The following is a 25,387-nucleotide window of genomic DNA, read 5'->3' on the forward strand; positions in this document are numbered from 1 at the left end:
TTGCATCGCACATGTAATATTGGAGAGAAAATTATACACGGCCTGACGCTCGTGGTACTATCAAGTACGAAGTCAACTACAACTGGACACAGGTCACAAGGTTTGGTTGGAGGCTTTTTCTTTCCCAAAACGGGGATGTTCACTCTAAACCCGTGGACATCGGTATGGAGGTACTATTTCCAGCGTTCTCTGGCCCCTCCGTGACCGCAGTTTCGACGAACCAGGATGAATGGAATACGGGTTTCACCGTACATTCAGAGATACCAGCTGACGGACGGAGCGAAGAATGACAGCACGTTATTTAGCCACCAGTAGAGCCCTTATGTACGCCAATATCTGTCGATAGTTACTAGCATAGAGCAAAGTACTTCGAAACACTTCGCACCCCAAGGCGGAACGCAGTAAGGTTGGCAAGTATACTCTCCGATTTAGGAAGGTAGGGCTGGGACGCAGGGTTGATGACATAACCCCCGCGCCGATCACGGAATTTTTCTGTTTCCCCCGGAGAAGCAAGCTCGAGTCATAATATTCTCGCTCGAATCCATTCTTCCACAACGGTTTAATATTTGGAGCGTTTCTATACTTCCCATTTTTATACCACGTAACTACTAAAACGAATTTCTCAAAATGACCGACCAAGCGTCTGCGAATGGCGCAGCGACCCCAACGTCCTCGAAGTTGAGCACCCTGGCTCTAACGGAATACTCTGCTATCCCCACCCCTACCTCGGAGAAGGATGAGTACAAGGGACCTGAAAGCCCGCCATCATGGGACATTCCTAATGCCTTCCTGCTTCCCAATGGCTACCCGGATGTGAGACATTTTCTTCCCACTCCAGGTTACTTTGCCTCTGACATTGTTATCTCTAGTATCTTCGCCTGATTTTGACGTCCCGCGTTTACGAGATAACCACCGAATCCCCACTTCACCATGCCGTCAACCTTAGTAACCGCATGGAATGCCGAGTGCTCCTCAAGCGGGAGGATATGCTCCCTGTATTCAGCTTCAAGCTCCGCGGGGCATACAATAAGATGGCTCATTTATCCCACGAGCAGCGGTGGAAAGGAGTTGTTGCGTGCTCAGCAGGTAACCATTAAATAAACCGGGCTATATAAGGCAAAAGCTGATCGAATCTTCCTGTATAGGTAACCATGCCCAAGGTGTCGCTTACTCGGCTCGCAAATTGAAGATTCCCGCCACCATCGTCATGCCCTCGGGCACACCCGCCATCAAGCACCTGAACGTCGCTCGACTTGGCGGTAGCGTTGTCCTCCATGGAAATGATTTTGATGGCGCTAAAGAAGAAGCCCACCGCTTGGAAAAGACGCATGGCCTTACAAGCATCCCGCCTTTCGACGACCCCTACGTTATCGCTGGACAAGGAACCATTGGAATGGAAATTCTGCGCCAAGCAAATTTGGAAAAGCTTGAAGCCGTTTTCTGCGCCATTGGAGGAGGAGGTTTGATCTCCGGTGTCGGTGTCTACCTGAAGCGTATTGCGCCGCACGTTAAGGTGATTGGAGTGGAAACACACGATGCCAGCGCAATGGCCCAGTCAGTAAGCGAAGGTTCCCGTGTACTATTGAATGATGTGGGTCTTTTCGCGGATGGCACAGCTGTCAAGACTGTTGGATCGGAATGCTATCGTGTGGCTCGTGAAGTATTGGATGAGATTATCCTAGTCTCCACCGACGAAACCTGCGCTGCCATCAAGGATGTGTTCGAAGACACACGGTCCATCATTGAACCCGCGGGTGCTCTCGCCATTGCAGGCTTGAAGAAATACGTTGCGAAATACCCTAGCCCTCACACCAGCCGTGAGCTGGTTGCGATTACCTCGGGTGCGAACATGGACTTCGACCGATTGCGGTTTGTTGCAGAGCGTGCCGCTTTAGGTGAGCGTAAAGAGGCCCTCCTGAGTGTCAAGATCCCTGAGCAGCCGGGTGCTTTCGCCAAGTTAGTGGAGGTCGTTCTCCCACATGCCGTCACTGCGTTTAACTACCGCTATGCTGATGACAACTCTGCCGATGTCCTCATGGGTATTTCTTTGTCCGCTTCGACTGGCCGTGATGATCTGGTAAATATTATGGCTGAGTTAGCCAGAGGCGGTATGGACTCGAGAGACCTCAGCGATGACGAGCTTGCTAAAGGGCACGTGCGGTTCTTGGTTGGCGGACGTAGTGATGTGAGCAACGAGCGCTTGTTTATGTTTGAGTTCCCAGAACGACCAGGAGCGCTCGCCAAGTTCCTCAGGACCCTTCGTCCCAGTCAGAACATCTCCCTATTCCACTACCGGAATTATGGTGGCGATGTTGGCAAGGTTTTGGCTGGCATTCAGTGTCCTGAGTCTGAGAAGGAAGATCTCGAGGCTTTCCTACGTGACCTTGGGTATCGGTTCACTGAAGAGACCGAGTCCGAAACGTACAAAACTTTCCTTCGTCGTTAAAATTATGTTCGACGGTTTATGTGTTCCTTGAGCCATGCTTTTCACTCCTACACAGCGAATTATTCGGCGTTCGGATTGTATTAGGGCGGGATTGGTGATTTTTTTTGGGGGAGCATTGTCAAGTTCAATTACTACCTGCTGTATAGAGTTGTAATAGGGCTATTCTTATGCCCATAGTTAGAACCGTAACTTCATGAGTATGAAAGGTTATGCCACAAATATCACGGTTTTCCAATACACTTTTCATCCAGAAACTCGAATATTATCTCTAAATTTTACATTTATTTATCCTCGAAAAAAGGTAATTCAGAGAAAGGACATTGATGGACCAATCAAACCACGAGAGTCGCAGTAGCTCGGAAGCACGGCAATACCAAAATTCCGATATCATTTCATCCGAACCCTCAGACAACCCCCAAGGTTAACGGCAGCGAGATCCAAAAGACCCAACGCCTCAACTCGAACCGGTGAGATCTTACCCGTCTCTGCGATAATTATCTCCGGGGCCTCCACGTGCAACAAAAGCATGGTCTCCCTCCGTTCTGTCCTCGGTCCGTCGACCGCCCTCCTCCGCCAATTTCTTCCCCGACACAGCAACCTCCGAGCCCTCGCGCGGCCGTTCTCGCAATTATCGCAACTCACAATTAACAATGGTCTGCGGCTGCTGCGCTCAGGAAATGGATCTACGAAGTCGACTGAAGTTGGTGTCGGTGCTGTTTCTGCTGTGAAGCAGCTCGAGCAGGTCCGCGGGATGAAGACGCGATCGTCTGTTAAGCGGCTATGTGAGGGGTGCAAGGTACGTACCCCATTCGGTGATTTACTTGTGGAACGGAGCTCTGGTGTCGTTTGTTCGGATCGTGAGAGTTGGGCTGACGAGCTGTTTTGATAGCCTGTGCGGAGAAAGAACCGGGTTTACATTATTTGGTGAGTTTTGTCTATCTAGACATGAGTTTGATTCTGTCTGATTAGATTGACTGAATACTAACGGATGATGCGCGCAGCTCGAAGAACCCGAAACACAAGCAACGTCAAGGGAAATAGATCTGGTGAAGATCGTGAAAGGGAAGAAAATATCGACTATGAAGGCTTGTTCGCTTGGGAATTCCGAACTCGAAAAGGGTCGCAAAAATAACGACACGACGGTCACAGGAATTCTTTACGTACTTTAGTCTGTCGACTGAGGAGACGCACCTCAATACTCGCATTCTGGACATTTTGTACGGTTCAATGGGACATGACCAACTGGTTGGTTGCGGCGCATATGTTCTGTAATGTATTATTTGCATGTAAATTAGATTTGGGCAATATCGTTTTCCACTTTACTTCGGTATTTTCAAAATTCCGTGGCTTATTGTTACATATCCACCTACTTCAGCACTTCCAAGAAAGAACTGGACATAATCAAAGGCTATGTGCGTATACATTTCAAACTTTCTAATGTATTTGTATCCGTCAATATCATAACAAGCAAACAGCGCCAGTAAATTCCATCGTCTTAGGTATTTTTCATGACTGCAGAGGCTCGCCCATTCCACCGAACGTGACGCTCTTGATGGTAAGGAACTCATCAATACCATACTTGCTACCCTCACGGCCAAAGCCACTCTGCTTGACACCGCCAAACCTAATTATATAATTAGCTCTGCAAGTGTAGATTGAGTTAAATGCGGTTGAAAGGGGGCAACTTACGGAGATGCGACATCACTGATAAGACCGGTGTTGGCGCCAACCATACCGACTTCCAGAGCCTCAGCAACACGGAAGATGCGCTTGACATTGCCACTGAAGAAGTATCCAGCAAGACCAACCTCGGCCTTGTTAGCTAGATCGACAACTTCCTTTTCAGTCTCAAACGGGAACAAGCCGGCGACAGGTCCGAATGTCTCCTCAGAGGCAATCTGCATGTCCTTGGTCATGTCCGTCAAGACTGTGAGGTCATAGAAGTTGGGACCTAGGTCAGACAGTTTCTGGCCGCCAGCAACAAGCTTGGCACCTTTAGAAACGGCGTCTTGTACGTGCTGGTCAACCTTATCAACGGCGCGATCGTGGATGACGGGCCCGTGAGTAATTCCTTCCTCGAAACCAGCACCGACCTTGAAATCCTTGACCTTAGCAACGAATCGCTTGACAAATTCATTGTAGATGCCCTTCTGGATGTAAATTCGGTTCGCACAGACGCATGTTTGGCCCGAGCTTCGGAATTTGGAGGCAATGGCACCCGCAACTGCGGCGTCAAGGTCGTCGACATCGTCGAAAACGATGAAAGGGGCGTTACCACCGAGTTCCCAGGATACCTTCTTGACTGTGGATGCCGATTGCTTCATCAGAAGCTTACCAACGTTCGTTGAGCCTGTGAATGACACCTTACGGACGTCTGAGTGGGTAGTTATCGTCTCACCGACTTCTGGGGTGTTTTTCATAGATGTAACAATATTAACGACACCCTTGGGAATACCGGCACGGTTTGCCAATTCGGCAAGGGCGTTTGCAGTGAAGGGAGTCTCTCCGGGTGACTTAGTAACCACTGTACATCCGGCAGCAAGAGCAGGACCAATCTTCCGTGTGATCATAGCTGCAGGAAAGTTCCATGGGGTAATCAGACCGCAAACACCGACAGGCTGTTTGACAGTCATCACGCGGTTTCCAGGAACAGAAGCAGGAATGGTATCACCATAGATACGGGGTGCCTCTTCACTGAACCATTCGAAGAAGCCCGCGGCGTAGTTGACTTCTCCTTTAGCATCTGCAAGCGGCTTCCCGTTTTCCCATGTGATCAAGGTTGCCAGGTCTTCAGCATTGTCGATCATCAGTTGGTACCATCGTCGGAGCATCCTGGCTCGCTCACGGGCCAGGGTTGTTCGGAACTTAGGGAAAGCCTCGCTGGCCGCCTGGATTGCTTTCTCGGTATCCGATGCGTTGAACTCCGGGCATGTTCCAATTAGTTTTCCAGTAGCAGGGTCTGTGAGGACAATATCAGCTGTCGTTTCCACTACTAGCTATCTCGAGAGCTAGCGAGGGGCAGGCATACCGTGAACTTCGAATGTCTTTCCCGAGGCTGAATCCACCCATTCGCCGTTGACAAAGGCTTTCTGGATGAATAATGACTTATCTTTTAGCTACAAGAAGGTTAAGTTAGTTAGAGTTCTGGAAAAGCATTGCGGTGCCATGCTTACCGGAGGCACTGTGTACCCCGTCGCATAGAGTCGCCGAGCGTGAATATGAGAAGGCATTGTGTATGGGTATTTAGGTAGCGGTCGTAATAGCTGTCTTGAGAGGGGACGTATGATCTTTTCCATCTTTATAATATGTGTGCTTGACAATGTATCGGGGAAAAGACCGAGAAGATACCAGGAGCAGATGGAGTCTGCGAATCAACTTGGACTCACACCCGGCGCGAAAATTGATCGTTTGCAGTAGCGCTTTCCGCGATGGAAGCCAATCGGATGATTTTCCCAATATTGGAGAAAAAATTGACCAACCTGGTTTTTGATTTCTGAGAGTACCCAGGCCTCAACAGTGTCTCTTAAGTTGTGCTCTTCCCCATTCCTCCCGCCGAGGGGAGCTATAGGCCACGTGATTTACGTCATTATGAAGCCGTGATTTGTCTTCTTATTGGCCAATTTCTCCGGGCCTTTCCTTATCAATGGCAGTTATTACTGGCCCATGCAACCGATGTCTCGAACTCGGCCTTCGTTGCGACAACATTTGTCTGGGGAAGAGAAAGCGCAGACCCAAAGATTTAACGATATAGTTCCTTTAACGAAACAAATTCCAAGCTCTACTTCAGTCAAGCGATTTGCATACTAATAATATTATTCGGACATATCGGAGTCGTACCCAGACTGCACCCCGCTGCGTGTTTGCGATTTGTTTTCTTTTGGCTGGTAACTTGGGTGCATCGTTTTGAGATGCTGATTCAAATTCCATCGTCGAGAAAACCCTTTCGTATGGCGATTACATTTCTTGAAGGGGCACACCAAGTTCTGCTCGCTGTTTGCGCCACTGTCTCTGGGAGATGATGCCTTGCTAGCAGACTTGAGAGCAGTCCTACCAGCTGGTGAAGTAGAGCGTTGTTTAGTAGAGATATCACGACGCGGTGGTAAATGACTTGAGAGCGACGAGTGTCCATGGGGTTCGTCTTGTTCCAGTACGGCCAAGCCGCCTTGTGTAGAGGTCCACTCGAGCACACTCTCCATAAACTGTGGGCCAGGGTTTTCAGGGATCATTGGAAATTCCATATTCTCGCCGACCAGGGCGGAGAATCGCCGAACGGCACGCCGAAGGACGGCAGGCGGCAACTCTATCATGGAGGCAATACCTGCGACATCTTTCCAATCTGTCAGCCCAGATCGGCCATTACTGATTCTAGAATTAGAGCGTGATCCTGGTCTTGAGTTACTCTTGGTATGAGCATTGCTCTGCTGTGATGACTGGGATGTTCGCCGTATGCGCTTGCGGCCTCTAGAATAGCTTCGCTCTAGTGCTTGTATAGATCTTTTCCTGGAAGATGACGCACGCCCATGAATGCTATCTGCATCGGTATGGCTGTCTTCTGTTGGTGTGTCCCTGGAATAGACACTACTCATATCGGACGCCAACGATGAGCTCCGCGCTCGTTTTCTACCTCTTGACCGGCTTCGGGTTGACCGACCATCATCGGAGTATGATGCTCCATGGAAACGATGAAGTCCCATGAGCAAGGTCTCGAAGTGGGTGATCACATTTCGAGCAAGTGGTCGTAGTTTTCGCCGCGATTCGTCATCATCTAATTGGACCACTGGGCGAAGGTGTGAGCGCGCAGTTTCCTGCTCACTTTCCCACTCCGTTGTAGAGAAGCCATCACCCTCGCTCCGCTCGCTGGCTTTCAGATCTCCTTCGATACCAGATACACCTCCATCAGTATCTGACTGAGCACCGCCTTTCCTGTCTGGAACGGCTAGCGAGTCCCATTCCCTGGAATTAAACCGTTCTTTCGCTGTTCTCAGTAATAGCGCTATGATACACTCTTCAAGCTCTGCGCTAGGCCGCGGGTCTGACTTCATTCTAAAGGTCCATCTGTCGTCTTCTAGCCGTCGGAGACGCTCACCAGCGCGAGGGACTTCGTCACTAGACATTGGCCAGGCTGACCATTCTTCCAGCATGTTGGGTATTTTGGCGTTATCTGATTCATTATGGTTCGATTCACTCTCATCCATTTGATCCACATTCCCACTTTCCAAATTCGCAACGCCCTGCGACTGTAGCATATGGGCATTGTACAAATGAGCTGCCAGATCCCTCGCACGAACCCCATCTAAAGATTCGACTATTTCCCTGTCGTCTCGTGTCAAACTCAGCCATAGATGCGCCGGTCCATGGAACCTGTTAGGGCGATATGGAGGTGGCGACTTCGAAGTTTTACTTTCCCGTGTCCTCGGTGTAGATTTGCCGTGGCGATCAGGTAAAGTCTTGGCGACGGAATAATATCCCCTTGGAGAGTTTGATGTTTCCCTTTCACTAGTTTGTATGTAATCTAGATCATCATCGGATGCATCATATTCAGCACTCGGGCCACCAGTCGCCGTAGCGTAGCCGTCGAGTTGATTTAGGGTTTCATCTTCTCGAGAATACGGGTACCGAGATTGGTCGACAGTACCCTGACTGGAACCCCCAAATAAGGATTGGTATGGTTGGGCAGAAGGAGGAACACTCGAGTGTTGTGGTTGAGCGTCCGAGTAGGAGGACATGCCTTAAACTTCATAAAAGCATGGACGTCAATGGCCAGCTTTGAGGGAAATTGAAAAGAACACGCGAAAATAATAGTATAGCATGGGAGTATTTGTAGCCGCACCCATGGGCGCGACGTTGCTGGAAGGAACGAGCTATAGTATTAGTTGCGTCGGCGTTGCGTAGTTGCGGATGCTCAGTTGGCTCTGCGGGTGATTTTTTTGATACGGCTTGACGATAAGATAAGATTCAATTCAATGTTTGTCTTGTTTGTATACACTGATCACATGACTCTACGTGCATGTTTCACCAGAAAAAGAAGATTATTGATTGTTGAACTTCACAGCATGGAATAATATTGTGGTTACAATTATAATAGGCACTCTTGCATGGCAAGACCACAATGAAATTTTTGTACTCGGCCCGGAGAATAGACATTGATGCGGGAAGTTGTCACTTGGATCGTATGTAGTTATACTGCATTCTATATGGAACAGCTGCAGACTAGAAGTCTATCAAGTAGATATGACACAAAATATCAAATACGCCTAAACTACCGACGATTCCCATATTAATCAATGGATATCATTTCCATCACCTAACTTTTAGTACTTCCTCCTTTATTTTTCTGCGCCCTTCTCAAGCTTTCTCCGCTTAGACCGCAGCTTCGCAGACTCATCTGACTGCTTCTTGTTCGAGTACATCATCTTCTCCAGCAACTTCCGCTTCTTGCGGCTCATCATCATCTTCTGTCTTTCCAGCTCCTCTTCCTCTTGGCGCTTCTTGGAGGCGATCTTCTTGGCCTGGGACTTCTTCTTGGCGGCTGATCCATCAGTGGTGCCGTTGGACGAGAAGGGAAGGCCGGCGGCCTCAGCCTCTAGCTCCTTCTGATGTTGAGTTCGGGCAGTCTCCTCTTCCTCCTCGGATTCGGAACCAGCATCTTCGTCTTCAATGCCAGCGAAATCCTCTTCTTCTTCCTCTTCTTCATCACTCTCATCGTCGTCATCAGTGCCAGCGACATCCATGCCGCCATCATCAGACTCATCTTCCGACTCCTCGTCCTCAGCCTCGACGACCTTCGTGGGTGCAGATTTCTCCTCGCCAGCCTCTTCCATCTCTTCATCGCTCTCTTCTTCCTCTGCAGCATCGGCTTCACCTTCTTCTTCCTGCTCGGCCAAGCTAGCACGAGGATCATAGCCACCCTTCTTAGGCTTAACCCACGGGCTAAGATGGGGCGGGAGGGTGGCACCAGGGGCGTACAGGTCAGGGCGTAGGAGCTTTCCCTCATTAATTGAGTCCCAAATCCACTGGGGCTGGACATATGTGCGGCCGGGAATCCGAGTGCCAGGCTTCACTCTCTGCACGCCATTGGAACTCTCTTCGGCAGGGGCGGGGATGGCGGGGAGAGAAGCCTCAGGTAGGGAAGGTCGATCCACGATCTGGTGAGTGATGCGGGGGTCGGCTTCATTGTGGGTGAAAGCACCATCACCGAGAACGGTATCCCAGCCAATTCGCTTGCAGCCAAATGCACGGAGGATAAATTCAAGAGGAGCCTTCGGGGTCTCTCGAGATATATAAATTGTGAACGGTGCGAAGAGTGAGCCGGCTTGGTCGCCACTGAGATCCGGCTGGGGAAGGGTGTCAGCCTCGGGAGCCGCTGGTTCAAACCTGTCGATAGCGTCTGTGGCTTCTTCGGTAGCCTCGGTGATTTGTTCACTGCTGGTTTGATCCAAGCCTGCCTTCTTAATCACCTTATCAACCTTCTTCTGGACTTTGGCAGAGACTTCCTGATTGGCAGCATCATTTGAGGGCTTGCTACCCGCTTCAATGGCCTTCGGGGTTTCTCCGACTGTGCGCCCTTCCAGAGTGAAAGCCGCCAGTTCTGCTCCATTCTCGTCGCTCCGAGTGTCAAACTTCGGGGGATATCTCAGGCCAATCGAAGAGTACAGGCGATAGTTGACGAAACCCAGCAGGGTGGTGTAAAATTCAACGAAAGTGGCCATAATCCGATAATCCACATCGCCATTGACTCTCTGCACAAACCGGTAGGGAACCAACCACATGATATCTTGACCTTGGATTGTTGCCTGGTAGTAAATACCTTTGATTGAAAGGAAGGATTTGCGCAGAGAGTTGGTCGTGATCAGGTAGTGTTGGAACTCGTGGCTAAGACGTTGGCACAGTGCAATGGTCTTGGGCGGGACGTTGTTGTCAGAGGGTAGGTTCGCAAAAAGGAAGAGAAGAGATAACGCATCATCGAGATCTCTTAACGCATCAATGAACGTAGGGTAACGCTCCTTGATAACATGGTCCAGAGTCAGCTTCGGCGCATGATGTTTCTCCAGGCGGGCCGCATCGCCAACTTCTCCACGTCCAAGAGATCGAGCGATTTTCTTCGCAAGCGCTTTCTGGTCGCGGAATTTCCGGAGCAACGGCTCGTGCAGAAGGTATTGGATATCTTTTGTGTAATAGAAGGTGGTGTTCTGAGTAGAAGATTTGGAGGCCTTCTTCTTGCTGCGAGGTTCACGGGGATAAATTCCTGCAGATGGGCATTAGTCCTACTGATCAAAGCATCGTGACGAATTGCAGATACAAACCTTTGAAGATGCACAGTCGACGGAAGTCTGGCAGCGAAATCTGAAGTTTGCGCACCGCCTGCGTTCTGGTGATATAGTTTTTGGCCTGGCCAGAAGTTCCTAGAAGGCGGATATTAGAATGAGATACTTAAAATCATTCGAAAATAACATCTTACCCTTCTTCTTAATTTTCGCCATGATTGCGACTAGGTTGGCAAAACGGGGTGGAGGTGGAAAGGAATTATTCTGCTCTCTCAAAAATTTGAACTTTTTTTCCGCAGAGAAAAGCTCGGATGGTCCGTGCACCAAAACCCGCGGAGGCTTGGCACGTGAGGATGAATGGCTCTGGACAGGTGGAGGACCAAACCAACTTCCTCGAACAGCCCTGGAGCCTCAACCAAGGGCTCATTCTTGCAGTGCAGTGCTCGGTCTCGACGGTTGACTCAGCTATCATGCCCGTCGATCGCAGGAAGGCTGCTGTGTTTGGCGGCGCCCTCGCGTTGCGACTACTGCTCTTGCTTCTGTTTCCCTCCCTGCCTGACTTACTGACAGGCCGAGTGGAGGTCTCGACACCGGTGACCAGCTTCAAGAGGCGTAAGTCTCCATTGAGCCTTCCGATAATATGGGGACTTGGTTAACATGAATATTATAGTCCAGGAAGGTCTTTTTCTTTACAACCGCAATGTATCACCTTACGATGGAGGCGTCTTCCACCAAGTAGGTAGCGGGGATCGAGCACCTCCAATGCTCTGCTAATGATTTATGTACAGGCTCCGCTTCTGCTTCCAATATTCTCCCTTTTGCCGAATGCCCAAGATTGTCCCCTTCCAACTGCGCTTTTTTACTCGCTTGTCGACTTGCTCAATGCGAATGCTCTAGTCACCATCTCCGATTCCACACAGGCGGTTTCCGGCAGATTGTACTCGTCAATAAGGAAGCATCTCAAATGGGATGGGGCTGTGGTTGCCGCTTGGTATGGAATTAAATCATATATTTAAGTAGAAGCGTGGTGCTGATATGGACCAGGTTCCTCTTTAACCCCTTTACTATCGCAACATGCCTCGGACGATCAACCGCAGTATTCACCTCGACCGGGATTCTCTATGCCCTTTCCGCAGCGGTTCAAGGCCACAGTCTCAATTCTATGTTCGCATTAGGATTTGCGTCGTATCTGTCGATCTATCCAGCCCTCCTATTCATCCCTCTCGTCCTCCTTTGCTATGATAGACAGGCCCAGCGCAGCCAAAGCTCTCCCTCTATTGCTCTGTTCGTGATGAAACATTTCGCGGTCTTTCTTCTGAGCGTTGCGGGGCTCCTTGGGATATCTCTCCTAATTATTGGCGATTTTCCCATGCTAATCTCTGCAACATACGGCTTCCAACTGCTCGTTCCAGACCTTACCCCCAATATTGGTCTTTGGTGGTACTTCTTTATCGAGATTTTCGACTCGTTCCGGGATTTTTTCCTCGGTGTTTTCTGGCTCCATCTAGCAGCTTATGCCGGTAGTCTCACTGTGCGGCTACGTCGACAGCCTTTGTTCGTCGTCACCTCGCTACTGGGGATCTTTGCGGTTTTCAAGCCGTATCCGAGCATCTCGGATGCTTCACTATATTTCGCTCTTCTCCCGCTTTACCGGCACATCTTCCCTTGTGAGCACCTCATTTACCCCATTCCAGCGTTGTCGTTCCTGTAGCTAACCCAACTAGTGATGCGCTATACCTTCTTCTCCGTTTCGGCTATTCTCTATGCCTCGCTGCTGGGCCCTGCTTTTTACCATCTCTGGATCTACGCCGGCTCTGGGAATGCCAACTTCTTTTATGCAATTACGCTTGTGTGGAGTTTAGGTCTATCACTCGTCATTGCGGATACGGTTTTCGCTGCCCTCCGCGACGAATGGGAACAAGAGAACCCAGACAAACGCGGCAAATCCGTCAAACAAGTGTAAATATACTTCTATCTATAAAATGTTCATTAACGGCTAGACATATTTTAGCGCAAGTTTTTGGACATAATCATATAGTCTGCCTCCTTCACAGTTCCATTTCTTAGCTTTCGCGGGCGCGGAGAGCTCTCATCCTCTGTATATCCCACCCTCATGTAGAATTTGAGCGCACGGCTATTTGATTTGAAAACAGTCAGCATCGCCTTCTCGAGACCAATAGCCCGTCCTATCCGTTCAAATCTCTCCATTAACTCCTCTCCTAACCCCAGGCTCTGCACTTCCGGCATAAGGTGAATCTCATAGCAGTATAGCACTTCATACCCATCTTCATATGTAACCATGAACTCAATGAAGCCTATAAATTCCCCAGTATCTGAGCTTTGGTTGTCTCCCTCATAATTTTCATATCCACTGGGAATATCGGATGTTGCATGGCGTCGCAAAACCATGTACTTCATATCAGGGAGCTTCATCTCTTTCTTCTTTTCCGAGGCGGACCAGCCCATGCCAGAGTCCTTGTATGCGGCTGATGATGTCAACTCGATCAGCTTAAAGCATGCGTCTAGGCCAGTAGCAGGAATTGTGGCTGCTGTGTAGACGGAAATATCGTATGAGTCGGGTCTTTCGCTCTCTAGTACCTGCATGGGCGGGTTGTCTTGTGTTTGCGATGCGTTCTCTTCATTTTGTGCTGGGCACCTTTCACCAGCTAGCCCCTTCCTCTTTTTTTGGAACCTTAGCTCTGAGGTAGGAATATATAAGGAAATGAACTCCTCCCGCGATAATGCATTAGTGCGCTCCACTAATGGGAGTGGCTTTGGTTTTGGTTTTGGTTTATCTAGGAAGATGTGTTAGTTACTCCCATACATAGATTTCGTCCCCATTCTTAATGGAATGAACGGAAATATGAAAACAATATAGACAGAATAAACCAAAGTTTCTATCCTACTCACTGGATGCAGTTTTTGTAGGTTTTTGCTTTAGTCCCTCCCGGATTTTCCGCGTCGCGCGGCGAATTGGTGGCATGGTTGTTGTCCGGCTAGGGTTTCTGTAGTGAAAAGATTCTCTCCCAGCTTTCGTTTTCATATGATTCCTTTAGTTCATTTACATAGGTTTGGGTTGATAAAGTCAATTGTTGTATCTGGTTTAGAGGTGCTGAGTTCTGAAGGTGAGGTGATGATGGATACTTCGCGTTCGCGTCGGAGTTGGGGTTAATCTCCGAAGTATACCAAGATTCGGACAATCCTTGTTAACGATCAGAGCGACGTATATTTAAATTTCTTGTCTTGATGAAAACAATTTCACTTAATTTAGATCAAGTATTCGGTAAATTCTTACTGAATCGCGATAACGCTTTTTCGAATCAATTTTCATCGCGCATAAGTAATTTAACGAGGTCTGCATTTAATTTATATATCTTGGAGACATACCAAATATATACAGAACAAGAATCACAAATTAGCAATTAAACCTGGCAATTAAAGGGGCTCCTCTGAAAAAAAAAAAAAAAAAAAAAAAAAAAAGGAAAGCAAAACCCACAGCTACGGTTACGGTTACGGATGCTGTACCATGGGCATGTACTATATCTTCATTGGCTTGATGTGTAGAATACGACGCTGAGACAATTGTTATATATACAAGCCCATCATGCAGCCGCTCTTTGCTCTGCGGCATATTGTTCTGCTCGACGTTCAGCCTCCTCGGCTCCCAGCTCCCCAAAAATATCAATTCCCCATCGGAAGGGATAGTTGTAGCGCTGGCTCCTGTCAAGCTTGTTGAGGGTTTCGAATTCGGCGTCCGGAATGACAAAGTCTGAGTGTATTAGACTTAGTGATGGAAATATAGGAATGCCCATAGGGTTTATACCTTGGAAGTTGCTTTCAATGCGGGACGGGGTGACACTCTTTGGTAGCACAGATGTACCACGCTGCACTGCCCAGGAGATCAGGACGGCTGCCGGGTCTTTGCCTAGACGATTTGCAATTTCTTTAACGGTGGGGTCATCAACCACTCTGCCATGTCACCGGTTAGTAGCAACGAAAAATAGTATTTGGGTATGAATCTATTGAAAAGAGAGGGGAATACCTGGGTGCATTATAAATGTTGTTTCCGAGAGGACTATAGGCGACTGTGAGGATATCCTTGTCTTTGGAGTACTGAGTAAGCTTCGGCTGCTGGAGGTATGGGTGAGCCTCAATCTGGTTGACAGCAGGAGGGATCTCTGCTGTTTTGAGCAGTTCCTCGAGCTTTTCGACGGTGAAATTGCTGACACCGATACTCCTGATCTTGCCCGCTTTGACGAACCCTTCCAGCACCTTCCAAGTGTCAGCTGTAGGCACATCTGCGAGACGGAAGCGTTTCGTTGTAGGGTCAATTGGAGTGAGTGTTTCATTTGTGTGCTCGAATGCGACGGGCCAGTGAATCTAGAATTTGTTAAAGAACCTTCCTCTAGCAATCTCGAAACTGGACATACTAGATAGAGATCAAGATAGTCCGTCTGAAGATCCTTCAACGTCTTGTTGAGTGCCTCCTCCACATTTTTGGGGTGGTGATGCGTATTCCACAGTTTACTCGTGATCTTTAGGATAAGGTCAGTTCCAAATCCAATAGCGGTCCAAAAACAGGTTAACACTAACGAATATCTGGTCTCGCGGCACTCCAGATTTCTTCCATCCATTTCCCACTTCGTTCTCGTTTAGGTAGCATGCAGCGGCATCAATATGGCGGTACCCTGCGCGCAGCGCCGCATCGACGGCATTCTCAACTTCGTGAGGTTTGGATAGCTACTTTGTTAGTGATACTGGACATGGAAGCGTCTCGGTGCAATAAGCGTACCCAAGTACCCAGACCGACTGCGGGAATGCTGTGCCCCGAGTTGAGCTTGAAAGAGCGTCCAAGAGACATGTTGCGTAGTTGGAGTCTGGAATGTATGCTGAGATTGTCGAACGTGAGGAAACGAAGACGCATGGTCTGCGAGATGAAACCCAAGGGGAGGGGTACTTATACCCCTCCTCAACCCCCTGGGCGCAGTTGGCGGATCGTCGCAATGTCTCCGATTATGTTCCAACCGCGCTATAGTAATCCATCGCGATTGCGCAATGGCATACTCGTCATCTCAGGTACCGATCTCGAATTTCCCTTAATTGCATAATTAACGAAGCTACGGAATGCATCTTAAGGCCATGGCCCTCTTGCCCTTCAGGAAAACCTGCTACAAAGATATAAATACTTGGTAGTACCGGTATCGCCTCTACCGGAGAATAGCCCAAATTGCGCTGTAGATACTAGTGAATATCGGAGAATTGTATTTGAATTTAGAGAGAGCCTGGCCATTAGGTGTATCTCATACGACAAAAAGATGGTTTTGCGATTTCTAAGTAGGGATATGTAATTGAATTGGTGAACATTAGTATTGACAAGTTGAAACTATAGAAAGGCGGGGCATAAACCGCGCGGTCACGGGATAACACACTTGGCGCTGCTGCCCCGCCGTAATAATGAGGGCCCGAAAAAGAAGTGGGCGGGACGCTTTGAGTCAGTGAATATCCCAAGCCCTGATCGAGTCCGCCAACACCGTCTGCCCTCTTCCTCCTCACGCCGGTCTATGTGCCGTGGCCTTCAATTGCAACCATGGCGTCCGATTTAACGAACCCCGTCCTTGAGGCCTTGTCCACCTCCGAGGAGCCGATTATCTCCAGCAAAGCCTTCCCCTCCACCCCCTCACTTCAAGTCAAAAGTGCGCTTGATCGGCTCGCTTCACGACTTATGGTCGAATATGAGGCAATCAATGGTGAGGCTATTACTCTGACGAAAGAAGGAGAGGATATCGTTGCCAATGGCAGTCACGAAGCTAAGGTTTTCCAGGCGGTGCTTGCTGCCATGGATGGGTTGAAGATCAAAGATTTGCCTGGAATTGTCGGGAAAGAAAACGCCCAGATCGGACAAGGAAACGCTTTCAAGAAGGGCTGGATCAAGAAGGACAGTGATGTCTTCCGTGCGACAACCGACACCATTGTCGACGACACTCAAGCCAACCTATTAAAAATTAAGGAAACCGGGGCCTTATCGGACGGCAAACTTCTGGCGGAACTGAGAAAGCGGAAGCTTGTCACTGTTCAGAAGGTCATTACCTATAAGATCTCAAAGGGCCCCAAGTATGCCAAGGAACTGGTCAAGGAGGAGACAGACCTGACGGTTGAGATGCTCCAGAATGGGTCATGGAAGACTGCCCATTTCAAGCCTTACAACTTCAAGGCCAAGGGTGCCCCTCACCCCTCGGGTGCCTTCCACCCCCTCAACAAAGTCCGACAGGAGTTCCGAAACATCTTCTTCGAGATGGGTTTCGAGGAAATGCCGACCAACCGTTTCGTCGAGACCGGCTTCTGGAACTTTGATGCCCTATATGTACCCCAACAACACCCCGCTCGTGATCTTCAAGACACCTTTTACATCTCCGACCCCGTCACGGCCGACCCTCCCCGCGCAGACCCTGATTTTGATCCCCACCGCCCTAAGAGCGTGTTCAAACCCTCTGGAACGGAGAAGAAACTTGATTACAAGGAATACTGGGAGAATGTGCGCCAGGTCCACGAGGAAGGCAAGTACGGGTCGATCGGTTACCGCTACCCATGGAGTGCGGAGGAGTCATTGCGGCTGGTTCTTCGCACACACACCACCTCCGTCTCGACATACATGCTCCACAAGCTCGCCGCCAACCCTCGACCAGCCAGATATTTCAGTATTGACCGTGTCTTCCGTAACGAAGCGGTTGACGCAACACATTTGGCTGAGTTCCACCAGATTGAAGGTGTCATTGCTGACTTCGGCCTGACCCTCGGCGGTCTCATTGGCTTCATGGAAGTGTTCTTCGCCAAGATGGGCATTCACCAGCTCCGCTTCAAGCCTGCCTACAACCCTTACACCGAGCCCAGTATGGAGATCTTCGGTTACCACGATGGTCTAGGCAAGTGGGTCGAAATCGGAAACAGTGGTATGTTCCGGCCGGAGATGTTGGAGCCTATGGGTCTTCCCAAGGACATGAGAGTATACGGATGGGGTCTCAGTCTTGAGAGACCAACGATGATCAAGTAAGCACCCCTGAAATAAGTAACATTGAGATCATTAAATCTAACATTGGGTCCCTCCCCTTCAGGTACGCTGTGAGCAACATCCGAGAGCTGCTCGGCCACAAGGTCGACCTCAACTTCATCGAAACAAATCCGGCGGTAAGATTAGAAAAGGAATAAACGAGTCAGAAACGAGAAAAAAAGATGTGCTACGCAGTTGGCGATTCCTATCATGATTGAACATAGAAGAGGCGCTCCAAAAGAATTAAAGCATTATATACCCTTCTCAATCCATGGATCTACGAACGAAACCAGTAGAGCATTATAATAAGCACGGTATTCCGTTCACTGCCTACACACTGCCTCTCAACTCAAACCAACCACCAAGACTGGTTGCCCAACAGGCAAGGTCGACCTAGGTTCTAGGAAGGGAATGTTCCACCCGTATCTGTGCCCCAGCGCACGTCTCTGCAGAAGTGGCTCTTCAGTAGGCGGTAAATTGTAATCTTCGGCAGGTATATGAAGAATATTACGATTCTACCTTCTCGCTCATGGAGAGGAGCAGATGTATGTTACGAGAACATGCAATCCGGTCCCTGTGTGAGGAGGTATCGAGTGCCGAGTTGCAGTAGAAAGAACCCTTGTAACCAATCACATGCGAACAAAAAGACCCAAAGCCAGCGAGCTGAGTTTAAGTGGCTAGAGGAAAGAAAAAACATGGATAAAAGTATAGCAGATAGAAAATAAAAGGATTGGAATGAAATGGATTTGAATTGATTGATTCTGAAGATCAAATTTTAATTCTTTAAACTGAACATCGTATCAGGCGTAGGACCACAATACAGGATATATCATGATCACCTTCTCATCTCATTCCTAACGGGGGGAAGAACGATCATTAGTCTCACGCTCAACAATTTCTTCTTCGTTGTGTTGGACGTCGGAAAAACTCACCAATCCCCAACACCGTCCTTTTTCCATTATCAAACGGTAAAGAATTTACCGCTGACGGCTGGCAGTCCACACGTTCCGGATGTATCCATCGCGCTGGGTAAGGCGGTTGAAGGAGTCGTCGCTCTCGCCGCGGGCACGGATGAAGCCGCACAGAGCGTAGGTCTGGTTCTCGCCGGTGTAGCGGCCGTTCTCGTCAACCTTGCCGATGGAGATCTGGACGGAGGCGTGGTCGTTGGCCTTGATGATGCGGTTGGTGGCGCTGCACTTGCGGGGGACGTAGCTGGGGGGAAAGAGAAATGTTAGTGCTTCGTTTGTTGCGCCTGCTCGCTTGTTTTCGATCTGCTTTTTTTTCTTCTCCTCCAAAGGACGGCGAGCCAAAGCCAGGACAGGTAATCGGGTCAAAATGTTGCGCAGAAACTGAATTAATTCATTCGGTAATCCAAACGCCCATCGAATATCCCACCACCGTCCTCGCTTGGTCCCAGGTCCCAGTGCTGTGCTGAAAATCCGACAAAATCAAGGAATTGTGGAAAAGGTGTACGTACAGATCGACGATTTCTCCCTTCTCGTTCTCCATTTTGGCGGTTGTGTTGTCTGAGGTCGACGACGAACGGTGATAGACGGAGGTGCGCTGCGGGTTGGACTGAACGGTCGTGTCGAACTTTTGGCTTGCCGTGAATTCGGGCAGCCGGTTGTGTGGGTCATGTGATTTTTGTCGAGGGCTAGTGGGACCCAGCTTGTGGCGGTGAGGGGAGTGGACTGTGGCTGGGTTGTTTTACTGTGGCTGATTCAGAGCAACGCATGCCTGATGTTTCGGGTGTCGACTACCACTATAAGTAGACCATCAAGCCTGCAACTAGCTGAAGATAACTCGTATTATCTAGTAGTATATAGACAGTATATGTGTATATAGGTTATATATTAGATGTTACTCTTATTCCCAGGAAAAACGTCTTTTTTCCAGGCCATACTAAGTTCGCGAGAACTGCCATCCTTAAACCGTACGAATACCACCCGATCAAACTCTCCCCGACGTTCTGTTCCCTGTAGCTCCGGGCCGGGATGATCTAATTTCATTATTGCACGTCCATCGTCTGTAAATTTACCAACTTTTGGAGAGATACACTTCTCCGTCCACGGGGGGCTGCTGGAATGGGCAAACTCTATCAGTTGAGTGCGCCTCTGCTGCAGCTCTTCTGCGGGGGCAGTTCGAGTTCCCTTATCCAGGAACTGTGATACCAGACTCAATAGGACAAACTGCGGTGGGTACAGAATAATTTCACCTTGCCCTGCTTGGCGGAGCCATTCCGATGCAGGTAAGAATTGCGCCTCAGCGATTTCAACTCCTCCGTCACTCGTTGGAGTTTGGATTTCTTCGCGCTCACCCTCTGCGGGAATCTCACTTAACAGTGACTTGTCTGACTCCAGAGGCAGGGGTAGAAAGTAGAGATACATCTGTGTGGTGTAGCGCTTTGGGACATTTGGCGGGGTGACCCATCGTGTGAAGGGAATCAGATTGTCTTTTTGTTTTCCATATTAGCAGGCATAACAACGAGAAAAGTTGACTAATGTCATCTAACCTATATCTGGCACAGCCGCAGTATTTTGCTTCTGTAGCCATTCTGAAAACGTCGTTTTCTTCTGGTGAATCTCCCGGCGGCCCTTGTCGCGCTCCTCTTCTCGGACCGCGAGCATCTTCCCAGAGCTCTGGTCCTTGGCGAGAAGAATTCCGCTCTCCTCGAATAGCTCGCGGATAGCGGCATTGCGGTACCAAGACGCATCTTCATGCCTCTTCACATCTTCAGGCGGTGGGCATCGCCCGTCCTGGAGTGAAAGGTTCCCTCCAGGAAAGACGTGGGCAGAAGCGAACGACGTAGATGTCTTGACGCGATGAAGTAAGAGAATCTCATTCGTGGGGGATATCAAAACCACACTGCGCAGCGTTAATTGGTATTGTACTCACCACCAGTGGGAGGTTTTGGTTTCGCGGTAAGAGCAATACGGCAACTCACCTCGAGCTGGGCCTGGGAGCAGCCGGCGGCTTCTTCTGCTTGGAAGGCATATTTCGGGACGAGGCAAACCGGGATTGAGATACAGAAGAGCTCGGTCTAGAGCAGTAGGATCCAGCTACAACTGTCCAGCAAGCAGACAAAATTGGTCGTGGGTTAGTTGTAAATGATCGCAGGCCTGTGTAGCCTCGGACAAGCTCCAGGTGGTGGTGAATTAGCCGGGCGGAGCGTGGAGACACATGGGGTCCAGGGTTCATGTCCGCTTTGGCAGATGCAGCCGAGGCGCTTTAGCAGGGAAGCAAGGTAACTAGCAGTCAATGAGAGCAGCAACAGAACGAACCATTGATTGATCTCGATCGCCGCGAGTGGTAGAGGTGGCTGGTTGATCCTGGCTACCGAAGCGGAAGTTGAACCTCGGTCGGGCGACCCCGCGCTTAACCGATGGAACATCACTCGACAACAAAGTCTGAATATGAACTTGAAGCTAAGATCAGAGAAATTCTGTACTCTGAAGAAGGCTTGGTCTCCGTCGGAATAAGCTCTGATTTGAGTGGTGGCTCAAGCTTCTTCCCATTGATCCCCACCTCAGGCCAGCCCTAAGTTCATCTGGGCTCTGGGCATAAACCGCATATTAATGACTGTTCACCATAGACCAGTTTCTGCGTAAACTCTAAATACAGTTTATTGCTCTGAGCCAGTCCATTAAATACACTACAAACAAGCCTGTACCTCGGAGCGCCAACCATGGATACGTCGAGAGGCAATTCTACCAGGCAGGGTGGCCGTGTGAGGCAGGAGCACCCCAAAATGGACAACCAGCAGCGATTCTTGACGTATTGATACCGTATCTTCAAATAATTACAGTCACTTCACATCACTCAGTCACTGTTTCGACTTGCAGCTCCTTGTTTGCAGCCTATGGGTTTCTCGATTTGCTCTGATATTCACAGCTGGCAGGTCAGGAACCACAACTGCTCAGTGCCCTGCCTAAAAATAACAAACTCAGTGACAGTTACTTCTCCCCGGGCCAGCCATGGTATTTCAGGAACTAAGTTATGCTCGCTCAATCGGAGCTGTCCTCCAGGATCACGTCCAATATATTTTGCGCAAAAAAGCTTGACCACTACGGTGAGTCAACCGAAACTTTTCCTCTGTTAGCTCGTCTATTTAATCATCTCTGCCACTCCCCTGTCCCTTCCCTTCTTCTTTCCCTCTCCAACTCACTGCCATTCCTCGCTTTCTGGTGTTGTTTCTCAAGGCGTTCCAGAGACTACTCGTTGGTTTCACTGACGCAGCAGTTGTTCTTTGCCCCCCTTGTGCTTGACCATCCTGGAATTGCTACAGTGTTCTACTTTCTCGGGTGTTTGTCTTCAGTTTCAGCAAATAACTGCGTTCTGGGGGTGCTTGTCTGACCTGATCCCTCCTTGGACGATGTTCAAGAGGCAGTTGAGTGTTCCTAGCCCTTCAGTTTACTGCCTTTACTAACTTATCAATCAGCACCAGTGTCTACTTAAACTCTCCTGGTTGGATTTGGGGCTGCCTTTCAGGCGATCCAGCTTCGAGGTTGAGTTGCGGTAGGTGGACTTTCTTTCTTACCTGTCTCTGGGTTGCCTCTGGTATTGACGGTAAACAGTGCTGTTTACATCCCCGAGTCTGTGGTCCCTGTCTCTGAGTCGTATACTGGAGTGGGGTGGGCCCGAGTTTATAAAGGCTATAGAGGCTATAGGGGCTGGGTGAAGCGGTGGGACTGACGGCCAACGGGCCAGGCCAGGTACTAACTTGTCCGGCACCGTGCATGGGAGCTAGACCCAGTTGGAGACACCTAACTTGACTTCTAGCTTTTCTTGTTCAACACTCCCAAGGCCTTGGTAGGGTGGCAGGGTCGGGCCTGGGACACTTGTTCTTTTTTTCAAAGACGTGAGTCATGTAACTTCCATGCCCAAATCACTCAGTGTATGGATCACTGCTAATGTATTCTTCTACACTGCTTCATCAGGCCATTTGTCAATCTATGTGGCGTGGGGTATAAGGGTTGGATTGTTTCTGGAATGGGGGAAATCATGGAAGATGTATATAGTCGTGCTTCAACTTCATTCAACCTCATTATACTTCTATCGGTAATGAATAGGTTCCATATTACCCACCAAATAATACCATATTTACGTATTTAGTCAACCTGACTGAAAACATTTCCTGCCTTAACAAGCGCCAAAATTGGAATCGAGATACTCCACGCCCACAAACCCGTCCGCACATAACTGATCGCCTCGGACCGCGCTCCCATATACGTCGCCATGTACAAAAGCCGCACACCTATGTACTCCAGCGAGAGGATATTGAGTTCTTTTGTGGGGAGCTTGGCAACATTCCCCGCTAGCTAAATAAATTAACAGAACTTTTTGTTAGTAAGTAGTCTCCCCCCGGAAGATGGTCATTCATCTCGTACCATAGCAACAGCAAAGAGAGGAACATTCTCCATGGCGTTTAGATGAGCGCCGCGGGCTTTGGCGAGCTGCGTCCATACTTTATCTGTGACTTTGCCTTTGAGACTGGACAGGTTTTCACGTGGACTAAATTTGCCAAAGAGGGTGTTGGTGTTAGCGAGTAGCTACATAGGCGGGGAGCTGACACATAGGAGGAGGTGGGAGAGTACACACAGAATGTTGCTGGCCATGCCGTTTGCGTTGGCCATCATCTTGACAAAATAGTAGCCGTGGGGGATCAGGCCGACCCCGTATGCGGCGACGATGGAGTGGACTGAGTAGTTTGTTGGAGTTGGAGCGGACATTGTGATGGGCTGATTAGGGCTGATTAGGGTTTGGGGAGGAACTCGAATTGAATATTATTGATGATGAGACAGATAGCTATTGGAAGACACTGGGATTTGAGCTGAGTGATTTCTTGTCACATTGACTACTGGCTTGGGGGTTTATATATGCTGCACTTTTGTGGTTTTGCATAACGAGACTGGTATAACGAGCCTATTACTATCGCTTCATTCCAACCACTCAGGGAGTATTGCAGTAAGCCTAAGGTTACATGAAACAAAATAGGGACATCTCGTATTCGGCATTTCCTCACCATAATTTGCGAGCGCCGGAAATGACACCAGCGATTGCACTGCGTATAAGAAGGTCTCGTATCCGCCCCGCTGGAAGCATAACGTTATGTTCTCTTGCGGCCACTACCCCTCTCATTCAACCATCAACGACAAGGTCAATTTTACATCCCACTTGCGATATACCAGCATAACCTGCAGGCGATACTAATTCGAATACATTGAATTCTGCGTAATGCCGCCAAAGCGGGGAAATCGGGACTTGGCTGTCCCTGACATAACGGAGGATGCGGCGGAGAGAAAGAGAGTGCTGAATGTGCTAGCGCAGAGGAGATATCGTATGTTTCACATCCTTTCTCCGGTATTGTCATTTAAAGCTAAGAGAGAACAGGAAAGCGAAAGAGAGATCGCCTGCAGACCCTCCAGGCGCAGGTAGAGAAACAGGGTGACGGAGCTGTGGAGGCAACACATCCCCAAAGGGCTCTGACAGAATCTGAATCCCCCGACCAGCTGCCTCTTCAAAATGGCGTAGACAAGACGTATTTCAACGATTTCGATTTGTCTCAGCCACTGCTTGGCCAGACTGTGGAAGACTCTGCGATTCAAGATTGTCTGGACGTCTCTCATCTCGGTCTCCCGGCGCCTGATATGGCACCATCACCGGGGTTCCTTTCACTCCTATCGACGCAGGATCCTTCACAGGTTTTTCCTATACAGGGAGTTTTAATGAATGACGATCCTTTTGCATCCCAAGCTCCGCTGTCCCATACTCCAAGTGGATTCGACCCTGACGATAACCAGCTCTTCAGCTGGCCCGACTCTAACCTCTACGAACCCGACAATGCACACAACCTCTCAGACCAACTCCAGATATCTGAATCATCCATCTTCACTTTCCCAGATGATCACACACTTGAGATCCCATCTCTTAAACTACTGAACGCTGCAATGAAAGTCGCCGTCCGTCTCAACGTCGCCCACATGCTCTGGGACCATACCGCAGTTAGCCCTTTCTATCAAAACCCAGCAGAGAAAGGCCAGCAGCATCCATCACCACCCTCTCTAACATCCTCATCCTCTTCTTTCACATCTTCTCCCAGATCATCTGGACAACCGTCATCATCATCATCCTCAACAACACCAAACCCCATTCCCCAAGACAACCTCCCACCACACCTCCGCCCAACCCGCACCCAGCTCCTCCTCCCACACCACCCCGTGCTCGACATCCTCCCATGGCCCAGCACGCGCGACAAACTGATCCAAATATTCAATCTCCCTCTGCCTCTGCGTCCCAAATCCGCCCAGGACCCCTTCGGGATGGTCCGGCTGGTCTATGACATGGAAGACGACAGCGGCGAGGGGATCCGGATTCACGGCGCAGATGTGTTTGAGCTTGCGTCTTGGGAGATCGGGCAGGTGGTGTTTGAGCGCTGGTGGTGGGCTTTTGAGGGTGGGTTGGTGGAGAAGTGTGATCGCGCGAGGAAGGGGAGGGGCGAGGGGGGTTTGGTTATGGGGGTTGGTGGGTAGATAATGTGGCACTACTATTGAAGTATGGTAGGGTAAGTTAGGGTAGGTTAGGGTATCTAGAAATGGGGGTAGAAGATTTAAGATTTTGTATTAGATCTACGAG

General features: G+C 49.3%; 13 protein-coding genes across 13 annotated transcripts; 5 read left to right on the forward strand and 8 right to left on the reverse strand.

Annotated features, from left to right (window-relative positions):
- Window positions 1–627: 627 nt before the first annotated feature.
- On the forward strand, window positions 628–2,446 carry ASPVEDRAFT_132762 (threonine dehydratase, biosynthetic; the record flags this gene model as incomplete). The annotated part of the gene is made up of 3 exons (XM_040806956.1): window positions 628–813; window positions 870–1,086; window positions 1,146–2,446. 3 exons carry the CDS (start codon window positions 628–630, stop codon window positions 2,444–2,446), a joined length of 1,704 nt encoding a protein of 567 aa, XP_040668159.1.
- A 526-nt stretch (window positions 2,447–2,972) lies between these two features.
- Window positions 2,973–3,487, forward strand: ASPVEDRAFT_131675 (50S ribosomal protein L36; the record flags this gene model as incomplete). Its single annotated transcript, XM_040806848.1, has 3 exons — window positions 2,973–3,242; window positions 3,336–3,370; window positions 3,448–3,487. 3 exons carry the CDS (start codon window positions 2,973–2,975, stop codon window positions 3,485–3,487), a joined length of 345 nt encoding a protein of 114 aa, XP_040668160.1.
- A 465-nt stretch (window positions 3,488–3,952) lies between these two features.
- ASPVEDRAFT_83905 (NAD-dependent succinate-semialdehyde dehydrogenase) lies at window positions 3,953–5,676 on the reverse strand (the record flags this gene model as incomplete). Its single annotated transcript, XM_040817463.1, has 4 exons — window positions 3,953–4,070; window positions 4,136–5,405; window positions 5,475–5,562; window positions 5,620–5,676. The coding sequence occupies 4 exons, from the start codon at window positions 5,674–5,676 to the stop codon at window positions 3,953–3,955; spliced, it is 1,533 nt and encodes a 510-aa protein (XP_040668161.1).
- A 686-nt stretch (window positions 5,677–6,362) lies between these two features.
- Window positions 6,363–8,172, reverse strand: ASPVEDRAFT_53094 (uncharacterized protein; the record flags this gene model as incomplete). The annotated part of the gene is made up of 2 exons (XM_040814746.1): window positions 6,363–6,500; window positions 6,598–8,172. 2 exons carry the CDS (start codon window positions 8,170–8,172, stop codon window positions 6,363–6,365), a joined length of 1,713 nt encoding a protein of 570 aa, XP_040668162.1.
- Window positions 8,173–8,682: 510 nt separating this feature from the next.
- nop7 (mRNA-binding ribosome synthesis protein NOP7) lies at window positions 8,683–10,926 on the reverse strand (the record flags this gene model as incomplete). Its single annotated transcript, XM_040818432.1, has 3 exons — window positions 8,683–10,691; window positions 10,750–10,848; window positions 10,905–10,926. The coding sequence occupies 3 exons, from the start codon at window positions 10,924–10,926 to the stop codon at window positions 8,773–8,775; spliced, it is 2,040 nt and encodes a 679-aa protein (XP_040668163.1). The 3' UTR covers window positions 8,683–8,772.
- A 179-nt stretch (window positions 10,927–11,105) lies between these two features.
- On the forward strand, window positions 11,106–12,998 carry ASPVEDRAFT_62451 (GPI-anchor transamidase subunit GAB1). The gene is made up of 5 exons (XM_040815616.1): window positions 11,106–11,322; window positions 11,381–11,445; window positions 11,499–11,701; window positions 11,755–12,377; window positions 12,435–12,998. The coding sequence occupies exons 1-5, from the start codon at window positions 11,181–11,183 to the stop codon at window positions 12,671–12,673; spliced, it is 1,272 nt and encodes a 423-aa protein (XP_040668164.1). The 5' UTR covers window positions 11,106–11,180; the 3' UTR covers window positions 12,674–12,998.
- ASPVEDRAFT_132458 (N-terminal L-serine N(alpha)-acetyltransferase NAT4) lies at window positions 12,718–13,314 on the reverse strand (the record flags this gene model as incomplete). The annotated part of the gene is made up of 1 exon (XM_040806918.1): window positions 12,718–13,314. The coding sequence occupies one exon, from the start codon at window positions 13,312–13,314 to the stop codon at window positions 12,718–12,720; it is 597 nt and encodes a 198-aa protein (XP_040668165.1).
- A 923-nt stretch (window positions 13,315–14,237) lies between these two features.
- On the reverse strand, window positions 14,238–16,061 carry ASPVEDRAFT_41897 (uncharacterized protein). Its single transcript, XM_040812455.1, has 6 exons — window positions 15,503–16,061; window positions 15,304–15,450; window positions 15,141–15,245; window positions 14,753–15,090; window positions 14,534–14,679; window positions 14,238–14,479 (listed from the first exon to the last, which is right to left on the reverse strand). Exons 1-6 carry the CDS (start codon window positions 15,569–15,571, stop codon window positions 14,313–14,315), a joined length of 972 nt encoding a protein of 323 aa, XP_040668166.1. The 5' UTR covers window positions 15,572–16,061; the 3' UTR covers window positions 14,238–14,312.
- Window positions 16,062–16,205: 144 nt separating this feature from the next.
- ASPVEDRAFT_41898 (phenylalanine--tRNA ligase subunit alpha) lies at window positions 16,206–18,080 on the forward strand. The gene is made up of 2 exons (XM_040812456.1): window positions 16,206–17,754; window positions 17,820–18,080. Exons 1-2 carry the CDS (start codon window positions 16,298–16,300, stop codon window positions 17,911–17,913), a joined length of 1,551 nt encoding a protein of 516 aa, XP_040668167.1. The 5' UTR covers window positions 16,206–16,297; the 3' UTR covers window positions 17,914–18,080.
- A 652-nt stretch (window positions 18,081–18,732) lies between these two features.
- rps21 (40S ribosomal protein eS21) lies at window positions 18,733–19,264 on the reverse strand (the record flags this gene model as incomplete). Its single annotated transcript, XM_040814747.1, has 2 exons — window positions 18,733–18,967; window positions 19,233–19,264. The coding sequence occupies 2 exons, from the start codon at window positions 19,262–19,264 to the stop codon at window positions 18,733–18,735; spliced, it is 267 nt and encodes an 88-aa protein (XP_040668168.1).
- Window positions 19,265–19,608: 344 nt separating this feature from the next.
- ASPVEDRAFT_83913 (NUDIX hydrolase) lies at window positions 19,609–20,749 on the reverse strand (the record flags this gene model as incomplete). Its single annotated transcript, XM_040817464.1, has 3 exons — window positions 19,609–20,207; window positions 20,268–20,620; window positions 20,700–20,749. 3 exons carry the CDS (start codon window positions 20,747–20,749, stop codon window positions 19,609–19,611), a joined length of 1,002 nt encoding a protein of 333 aa, XP_040668169.1.
- Window positions 20,750–22,863: 2,114 nt separating this feature from the next.
- ASPVEDRAFT_193129 (MAPEG family protein) lies at window positions 22,864–23,484 on the reverse strand (the record flags this gene model as incomplete). The annotated part of the gene is made up of 3 exons (XM_040809133.1): window positions 22,864–23,073; window positions 23,143–23,266; window positions 23,354–23,484. 3 exons carry the CDS (start codon window positions 23,482–23,484, stop codon window positions 22,864–22,866), a joined length of 465 nt encoding a protein of 154 aa, XP_040668170.1.
- Window positions 23,485–23,709: 225 nt separating this feature from the next.
- Window positions 23,710–25,284, forward strand: ASPVEDRAFT_151062 (uncharacterized protein; the record flags this gene model as incomplete). The annotated part of the gene is made up of 2 exons (XM_040808257.1): window positions 23,710–24,092; window positions 24,146–25,284. Exons 1-2 carry the CDS (start codon window positions 23,990–23,992, stop codon window positions 25,282–25,284), a joined length of 1,242 nt encoding a protein of 413 aa, XP_040668171.1. The 5' UTR covers window positions 23,710–23,989.
- Window positions 25,285–25,387: the final 103 nt, after the last annotated feature.

Source organism: Aspergillus versicolor (assembly GCF_001890125.1).
Source record: "Aspergillus versicolor CBS 583.65 unplaced genomic scaffold ASPVEscaffold_5, whole genome shotgun sequence".
In the NCBI taxonomy this organism is placed as follows: Eukaryota; Fungi; Ascomycota; class Eurotiomycetes; order Eurotiales; family Aspergillaceae; genus Aspergillus; species Aspergillus versicolor.